This window comes from Podarcis melisellensis, assembly GCF_964234715.1.
Source record: "Podarcis melisellensis genome assembly, chromosome: 10".
NCBI lineage: Eukaryota > Metazoa > Chordata > Lepidosauria > Squamata > Lacertidae > Podarcis > Podarcis melisellensis.
This window is the reverse complement of record NC_138542.1, coordinates 76,569,837-76,579,533: the sequence shown is the minus strand read 5'-3', so window position 1 is coordinate 76,579,533 and position 9,697 is coordinate 76,569,837. Positions and strand designations below refer to the sequence as shown.

Sequence of the window (9,697 nt, the reverse complement as noted above, 5' to 3'; positions counted from 1 at the left end):
AGAAACTTCCCTGTACAGGATTGCCTTCAGACGGCTTGGGGGTCAGATAACTCCATACCCTCCAACATTTCTCCAATGAAAATAGGGACATCCTAAGGAAAAATGGGACATTCCGGGGTCAAATCAGAAACCGGGATGGCTTCTCTAAATTAGGGACATCCTTGGAAAATAGGGACATTTGGAGGTTCTGGTAATGTATCTATTTTTAAAATAATTATTCATATGTTCTAAGATAAGTCATCTAACCTTGTGTGAAGCCTCCAAGCTGGTTGGTTGTATATATCACCTCTGGGGCCACAACAGTTCAACCCTTAAATTGTAGTTGCTGGGAGGCAAAATTATAGTTGGAGTATTCTGGGATTCCAGCCTCTGGGAATATAAATATGAGATTGTATCAGCTCTCATGTAATATGTGGCAATGGATGATTAAATGATTTGTTGATTAAGGCACTTTTAAAACTTGTGATTCTGTGTTTAGTTTTTCTGCCTATTTTAACTTTATTCCATGATGAGTACCGGTAAATGTTGAGATTTTGTTTTGTGTGCAGGTCAATTCAGAACTGCAACATTTTTTGCTATTGCCACACATGCACATATCGCAATCACCATCCTGTTTACCGTTTGGACACTCCAGGAGCTCTGGACTATAAAAGCCACTGGCAATCCAAGGGAACCCAAACATCACTCTCCAGGGACTTGCAGAGATGAAGGTTCTGGACCTCACTCTCTTCTGCCTCCTCATTTCGGTGAATGAAGCCAAAGTATTTGAGAAATGTGAACTGGCTGCACTTCTGAAACAGCATGGACTGGATGGATACCATGGCATTAGCCTGGCTGACTGTGAGTTTGCTCTCCTTTCCCTCCATCTTTGCATTTTTAGGTGTTTGGGGACAAATCCTGCCCAACCAGGATCCAGTCCAGAATCATTTTCAGTATGAGGCTAATGTTTAACTAGAGTTTTTGAAACCCTGATTAAACATACTAGTGGGGTGGGAGAGTGGAAAATAATGCCAATATAAAAAAGAAGAAGTAAAGGACCCTTGGATGGTCAAGTCCAGTCTAAGGCAACTCTGGGGTTGTGGTGCTCATCTCTCTTCAGGGTGAGGGAGCCAGCGCTTCTCCACAGTCAGCTTTCCAAGTCATGTGGCCAGCATGACGAAACCACTTCTGGCGCAACAGGACACCGTGATGGAAATGCTGTTTACTTTCCTGCCACAGCGGTACCTATTTATCTACTTTCGCTGGTGTGCTTTCGAACTGCTAGGTTGGCAGGAGCTGGGACAGAGCAACGGGAGCTCACCTCGTTGCAGGGATTCAAACCGCCAACCTTCTGGTCGGCAAGCTCAAGAGGCTCAGAGGTTTAGACCACAGCGCCACCCACGTAGCCAGTATATTTCATTCCTGGCAACAAATACACCCCTTTGCTTTCAGATAGCACATGGGTAGATGAGAATAAAAAACCTGGGAGATAAATTTTCATGGCCCTCTCGCAGCTATGGAGGCTCACTTAGCAGAAGTAGCAGCTTCTTCTAGCAGCTCTAGAAGGCTGAGTTTTGTCAGAATCGAGTATACACTTCTAGAGTTAATGCTAAATAAATTATTTCTGGTAAATAGGCCACCATAGCTGCTTGAGGGCCGTAAAAAATTGTGTCCTGGGCTTTTTAGATTCATCTACCCATGTACTATCTGAAAGCAAAGGGAAGCATTGATTGCCAGATGCGATCCCCCCCAGCTCTCTTACCCAACTAGTATACCCCATTGTGTCCAGCTCTAGGCAGCACAATTTAAGAAGGATATTCACAAGCTGGATATTCATGAGCAAGATTACCAAGGATCTGGAAACCAAGCTTTATGAGGAATGGTTGAGGGAGTTGGGTATGTTTGACCTGGATAAGAGGAGACTGAGAGGAGATATGATAGCTATCTTCAAATATCTAAAGGCCTGTCACAGGGAAGATGGAGCAAGCTTGTTTCCTCCTGCTCCAGAGAGTAGAACCCAAACCAATGGATTCAAGTTACAAGGAAGGAGATTCCAACTAAACATCAGGAAGTGCCTCCTGATGGGAAGAGCTGTTTGACAGTGGAACAGTCTCCCTCAGAAGGTAGAGGACTCTCCTTTGTAGGGAGTTTTTAAGCAGAGGTTGGATGGCCAGGGATACTTTAGTACTGCAGGAGGTTGGACTAGATGACTCTTCCAACTCTACAGTTCTATCATTCTGTGATTTTAAGAGCTGTGTCTGTCCCCACTTCCACCTTCACTGAGGATTCAAGGGGAGGGGGCTGCTTTGCAAAGCACATCACTCCAGGGCACAGTAGCATCAAATCCTTTGCTCATCAGCTGGTAAATGGAGGATTTGTTCCTCCTGGGTACTGGTTTACAAGTGCTAGGGCATGGGTAGGCAACCTAAGACACGGGGACCGGATGCGGCCCAATCCCCTTCTCAATCCGGCCCACAGACGGTCCGGGAATCAGCGTGTTTTTACATGAGTAGAATGTGTCCTTTTATTTAAAATGCACCTCTGGGTTATTTGTGGGGCATAGGAATTCGTTCATTATTTTTTCTCCAAAATATAGTCCGGCCCCCCACAAGATCTGAGGGACAGTGGACCGGCCCCCTGCTGAAAAAGGTTGCTGACCCCTGTGCTAGGGTTACCTGCCTCTCCCTCTCCCTGCTTGATGCCCCACCCAATAGCCCCATATATGCAGCAGTTCAGGGCTGCCTCCACTCATCTTGGCAAAAGCCCAGATCAGTCGGGTTCAGTTCAGGCAGTGCCTGAATCTGATGCACGACCCTAAACGTTTCTTTTCAATGCTGGGTTTTTTTTAAGTCACACACATTTGCTACAGTTAACTGACAGAATGTTTTAAAGTTACCTTGTTTCAAGTTATTGCAACTTTGAAGGGGGGGAAATAATCTCCCTCTCTCCTCTGCCCCCTCACACGATGGCCCTTTTCCTTCTCACTTTGTTCCAGGGATCTGCACAGCTTATCATGAAAGCAAATACGAAAGTAGCGCTGTGGGGCCACCAAACGCAGATGGCAGCCAGGACTATGGGGTTTTTCAAATAAACAGTCGCTATTGGTGTGACAATCAACAGGGCGAAACAGCCAATGGGTGCAGAATCTCCTGCAGTGGTAAGCAATTTGGTGCCATACAGATGGCCAGCAAAAGGCCTCTGCAATTTTCCAGAGAGGATGGGTTGTGTTTTTGAAGGAAGCACCCAACTTGTCTCCCTTCAGTTACCATTCTCCCTCTGCAATCCACACGCTCACTTAGAAACCTCATTCCCCACCTTATCACTACATTTCTATTGCCACCCACCCCCAAGACATCCCAGCCTGTGCCTCTATTCTAATAAGCAAAGACCAGGGACAGTCTAGCCTTGCTTTGCCCACCTCAACAACCTCAGGCTTCTCTCTTGTTGCCCTGACCCACCATCTATCTTGGGGGCCCAGGCTCCCTGCAGTCCAGAAGGTGAGGCCAGCCTGCTTGGGAGACCTGCCTCGTCACAGCTTCACAGAATAATAATAATAATAATAATAATAATAATAATAATAATAATAATAATAAATTTTATTTATATCCCACCCTCCCCAGCCAAAGCCGGGCTCAGGGTGGCTAACAACAATCAAATAATCAAACAGTTAAATAATTACACATTCTAAAAATATTTCATTATAAAAATTAATTAAAATCAAATTGATGGCAACCGATTAAGCAAAATTCCGTGCGGGTTGCCAGAGGAGGGAGTCAGGCTGCGCCCTGACCAAAGGCCTGGTGGAACAACTCTGTCTTGCAGGCCCTGCAGAAAGATGTCAAGTCCCGCAGGGCCCTAGTCTCTTGTGACAGAGTGTTCCACCAGATTGGAGCCGCAGCCGAGAAGGCCCTGGCTCTAGTTGAGGCCAGCCTAACCTCTCTGAGGCCTGGGACCTTGAGGATGTTATTATTTGCAGACCGTAGGTTTCTCTGTGGGGCATACCAGGAGAGGCGGTCCCGTTGGTAATTATGGGGATAGTCTGAAAAAAAAAAAGCATCTTTGGTAGTTCTGATGAATTGCTCCTCTTTGCCCCCAAATCCAGTTCTTGAACTTAGATGGGAAAGCATCATCAACCCAGTGGCTCCTTCTGTTCCCCTTTCTCCAAACGTCAGCCAAGAATGGAAGGCGAGGCCTTGAATGCCCCCCCAATTAAAAAACCCACTACCTATTCCCAGACACACTCTTTAGCCCCCCATGATTCTAATGTAAGAAAATACATTTTCAGGCTTTCATCCATTCATAATGACAGCCAGAATGCTTTGAGTAAGGTGAATTAATTGTGTGAATAAGTAGTGCTGTTAGGATTCCTACAGCTGTTACTGAGTAGCTAGCACAGGGTGGAATCTAACACAGCCCTAAATAAATGTTCCATAAGCCAAGGATTTCTATTTCCACATTGGAACATTATGCCCCTCTCCTCTCCCAGCAGGACCCCTCAATCTGTTCTAAGGATCCCCCTGACCCTCTGGAGCAGATTTGGCAAGGGCACGGGGCACACGGGATGAGGGGAGAGGGGAAACCTTTCTCTTGAACTTGCAGTCACTATAATTAACCCCCACACAGGGAGGGAGACCTTCAGGGCAAATGTGGCCTTCCAGACCTATCTCTCCACCTCACATGACTTTCCCTTGACCACGCCCTCTCTCATGGCCCTGTGCTGTGTGCAGCCCAAGTGCTTCACCTGAATGTGCCCTTGAACTGCAATGAGATCCCCTTGCTTGCCTGCCTGGAGGATAAAGAGACAAGATGGGGGTTGAAAACTCTGACTGTTCTGTGGCTACTGTAGCTGGCTGCATAAAGAGTCCTATCCTTTGACCCACCCACTTTTGCTTCTGCACTAGCATGTGGCCCCCATAAGACTTCCCAAGAGGAATTGTGGCCCTCAGGCTGAAACATACTCTCCAGCCCTGCCCCAATATCTGAAGGCCAGTTCAAAGGGGAAATGCTCTAAATGCTCCCCCAAAGTATTCCGGCTTTGAGTTTGAAGGGAAAAGCGCTTCCACAATTCTGAGGCAACCCAATTTATCCTTCCTGAGGGCAAAGGCAGGATGTGCTTTATGGGGTTGGGAAAAAGCTCTTTAGAAAACCAAACACCCTCCTTTTCTTTCTCCTAATTTTGTCAACAGCTTTCACAAATGACGACATCACAGATGACATTGAGTGCGCTAAGACAGTTGTTCGTGACCCCCAAGGGATGGATGCCTGGTGAGTCTTGCTAACGTCTCACTGCTGGCAAGACTCAAAAGCAGCTGAGATTTCAATTGTTGTGACTGCATAGAGACATGTCTTTCACAAGGCTTTGTTGCAGCTAGCAGCTAAAGATGCTTCCTCCCTAGGCACTGGTGGTGCCTCAAAGATGCTTCCTTAAACGTACAGCAATGACTTTTGGTGGCTCTTGCCTGTTGGGAGCTGTAAGTACCCAGGTGTGAGTTTAAGGGAACAGTCTAACAACTGAGCCACTGTAAAGCAGTGGTCAAAAGTGATGGACCTGGGAGGCCTGAGTTCAAATCCCAGCTTACAGTGGTGTAGCATGGGTTGCCAGCACCCTGGCTGTGCAGAGGGGTCAGTGGGAGGGAGGGAAACGGATGAAGTACACATGCGCACTGCCTAACAGTGGTGGTGTCACGCTGGAGATCGCAGCTGCAGAGATTAGAAGAGTTGTTCCGTTGTCTGGAGAGGTCACTTCCTGGTTCACACGGATAAACCATTTCCAAGAGAGCCCTGCAACAGAAGGGCACAGCAGTATTGAGGCAGCACTTGAGGTGGTCCTTGAGGTGTTGCAGTCTTGAGCCAGTGGGAGAGTCTGATTTCTTCCAAAGCAAAGTCCTAATAAATGCCTGGCAAATTGCTGAGGAACATGTTCTTACATTCAAGGCCACTACAAGGCGTGGCATTGCACAGCACAGCAAGCGGTTCAGGATGCTTCCAGAGATGTTCCTTCCACCTGATCCAGCTGGGCTCTTATTAGGCTCATGCACTGCAGCTTTCCCATTTGCTCTTGGCCCTGGGGGTAAAATGTGGTTTATGAGAAAACTAGGAGAAGGGAAACAAAACCAAGGATCTTGAGCACCTTTCCCCAGTCTGGCGCCTCCCAGTTGTTTTAACTCTAATTTCCATCACCTTCAGCCAGTGTGGCCAACGGTCAGGGATGATGGGAGTTATGGTCCAAAATATACAGAAGGCACCAGGTTTGAGAAAGCTGGTTTTTAGCAAGCTTAAAGTTCCATGACAATAAGGTTTCATCAGGTAATTCTGGGGTGTGGATAGGTAGACTCTACATTGACCACCAGCACTGATCATTCTTCTGATGGAATTGCACCTCAATATGAAGGTTCTGGTCTAATGTCCAAAGGGAACTGATTAGCATTACAAGTGATAATATTGAATTTACTCCAGAATGTTTTTGGCTTTCTATGTTTACAGGGTATAATGAGCTTATCAAGTTTAAGAACTTAATTTTGCATTTTCTAATTGCAACCAGATAAATCATCACCTGACAGGGGGAAAACCTGGGTAGCTTAAACTTAACAGTATAGTACAGACCAGTTTGGATTTTAGCAATAGAAAGAAAATTGCCCTTAAAATGCAGATTATGCAAGGAAAAGGGGAAAATAATCATTTTACACCACTGGAAGAACCTTGTTACACATGCATCTTGTAAGACTTACAAAAATACACCACAAGGGCAGTTATAGGCATTTGGCAACTTTAATGTATGTAACATGAACTTGGGAATGATTTATTTCTTGAAGAAGCCATGATGTGCCTTGTAAATTGCACCAGTCCCTTTGTTGTTAAAAGAAAAGAAAAAAATCAGGGATGGGTTTTAAATAGATTGCAGGGGAGCAGGAGGGGGAGCAGGGGGCAAAACATTATGTGATTCTGTGGTTAGTCTGGCCCAGTCAAGGTCACACAGTGAACAGGAAGAAGGAATGAGCAGCTGATGCTGAGGCCTCACTGGGAAGCTTTCTGAGGTTTTTAAAAGCAATCCATTTCACCCATTGCAGTCCAAAGAGCAGTCGCCTTACTCCCCGCCATCCTCATTTTTTGCTTTCATTTTTCTTTCTTTCAGGGTTGCTTGGAAGAACCATTGCAAAGGAAAGGATCTCTCCGAGTGGACAGCTGGTTGCAGCCTTTGAGCTCCATAGTCCTGTATGAGATCCAGCATTTCTCTGGATTTTCCCTTTAGTGACAGTGATCTCTACAAGCAAAATCCAGCTGCTTCTTTCTGTACAAGCATTTGCATACTGTAACTCCCATGGTGTAGTAGAATAGCTTTCTTTCTACAGGAAGGAGAGAGTGTATTTTTTTAAAATGTGTCTGGAGTGGGCAGCGATCTTGCTGGCCATTGTGGGTTTCTCTGCTTTAAGAACTTCAATAAATTGAGTCCAGTTAGAACTCTTTTCCTGTTTGATGGGTGAATGGGAGGGATAAGAAGCAAGAAGCCATCAAACATTGCTCTGTTCCCTGATTCCACTGAGTATTTATTGATTATTAAGGAAAAACTATTATTATTATTATTATTATTATTATTATTATTATTATTATTTCATAATTGGGAGGCAAGGTTAAAAAAAAAAAGATAAAGGACCCCTGGATGGTAAAGTCCAGTCAAAGGCGAATATGGGGTTGCAGCGCTCATCTTGCTTTCAGGTCGAGGGGGCCAGTGTTTGTCCACAGGCAGCTTTCCGGGTCATGGGGCCAGCAGGACTAAACCGCTTCTGGAGCAACGGAACACCATGGCTGAAGCTAGAGCGCATGGAAACACCATTTACCTTCCCACCGCAGCAGTACCTATTTATTTACTTGCTCTGACATGTTTTTGAACTGCTAGGTTGGCAGCAAATTGAGAGGTAATTTGGGCTGCACCACAATACTTGTGCAATAGTATCCAATAACCAGCATGGACAAGCTGATGAATTGTTGATTACTTTCATAACCATGCTAGTCTCTGGGAGGTATAACCTGTGTAGAGACAGAGCACTTCCGCCTGACCCATGCCTGGAAAGCACAGGTCCGGAAGTTTCTGCTTGTCCTGTGCTTTCTAGACACAGGTTTTGCCTTGGCCCTGCTGCTTTCCCATGGGAAACCCACTCTTTAGCTCTAAATCAGAACAAATAGCATTCCACAGAAAATCCCATTGCTGTTTGTTTCAATTCAGCACAGTTCTCTTTAGCTGATTGCAGTCTCTGGGAGCTCAAATCCAGGAGTTTGAGAGGGAGACCCGGAGTGCTATTTCACAGTGTGCATAGGACCAAGAGACATGAACAAAAAGGGAGCTGATGCAGTGACCTGCAATATCTGTGCCATGTTTCATGGGTATAGCTAGGATTTTTGTTGAGCTTTTTGGGATAGATTACTCCACCCACCCACCCCTTGGCTACGCTCATTCCATGTTTGTCCTCCTGCCTGTGAACGTGCAAAACTACTCCTCCAGCAAGTGCAAGTTGGTTGTCTTGCTGGAAGAGAAGGTACAGCCACTTGAGGCCCACCTATCCACACTTTGAGCTAATGGGAAATATGAGGAATTTCTCGATAGAACAGAGTGAAGTGTCCTGGAACAGAGACGATGACAACAACAACAACAACAACAACAACAACTTATTATTTATACCCCACCCACTTTGTGCGGCTCCCAACAGAATATTAAAAACACGATAAAACATCAAACATTAAAATCTTCCCTAAACAAAGCAGTTTTCAAATGTCTTCTAAAAGTCAGATAGTTGTTTATTTCCTTGACATTTCTGTGGGATGTAATCCACTGGGAGCAGTCAAGTACAACATTCCTTGTTCTGCTAGAGTGGACATGCAAGGGGATGTTGGCCCAGCCAGTCGAAACTTCCTGTTCCTCCTGGCCCGGAGCATCCTTCCTTTTGCATGTGACTAGTGGGTGGGAGTGATCTTTCCAGACCTGGTCAAAGGCCAAGGCATGCTGCCACTCTCTCCTCTTTTCCATCTTCTTTTCATCCTGCAAACTTCCTGGACTGAACTCCTGGCTGCCAGCCAAGCAGTTCCCCAGGTCAACTCCCTTAAGGGATAAACCTGTTAGTATACAGTAAGTTTGTAACTTTAAGCCTAAAGCCTGCCTTCAGGGGTCACACTGTGCTCTGCCTGATCATGAGTAAATTTAAAAGGGGATCTTTCCAGGAACATACAATTCAATCTGAGGCAGATTGAATTGCATAATAGTAAAAGGTTCTTACAAGCCTGCAACCAGCTTTCTACTGAAGGGGAATGTAAACTCTGCTAAGTAAAGGAACTTGCTAGTGCAAGTTAGGAAGGATATTAATAAACAATATATCCTCTCCTGCAACCCTGAACATTCCCGCAATCTGATGGGAGGGCATTCCACATGGCGGGTGTCACTACCAAGAAGGCCCTCTGCCTGGTTCCCTGTAACTTCGCTTCTTGCAGGAAGGGAACCACCAGAGTGCCCTCGGAGCTGGACCTCAGTGTCTGGGCTGAATGATGGGGGTGGAGACGCTCCTTCAGGTATACTGGACTGAGGCCGTTTAGGGCTTTAAAGGTCAGCACCAACACTTTGAACTGTGCTCGGAAACTTACTGGGAGCCAAAGTAGGTCTTTCAGGACCAGTGTTATATGGTCTCGGCAGCCACTCCTAGACACCAGTCTAGCCGCTGCATTCTGGATTAGT

At 45.8% G+C, this 9,697-nt stretch overlaps 1 protein-coding gene across 1 annotated transcript; it reads left to right on the top strand.

The window, feature by feature from the left end:
• The first annotated feature begins 615 nt into the window (after positions 1-615).
• LOC309379546 (lysozyme C, milk isozyme-like) lies at positions 616-7,426 on the top strand. The gene is made up of 4 exons (XM_081928789.1): positions 616-840; positions 2,975-3,136; positions 5,166-5,244; positions 7,112-7,426. Exons 1-4 carry the CDS (start codon positions 705-707, stop codon positions 7,176-7,178), a joined length of 444 nt encoding a protein of 147 aa, XP_081784915.1. The 5' UTR covers positions 616-704; the 3' UTR covers positions 7,179-7,426.
• Positions 7,427-9,697: the final 2,271 nt, after the last annotated feature.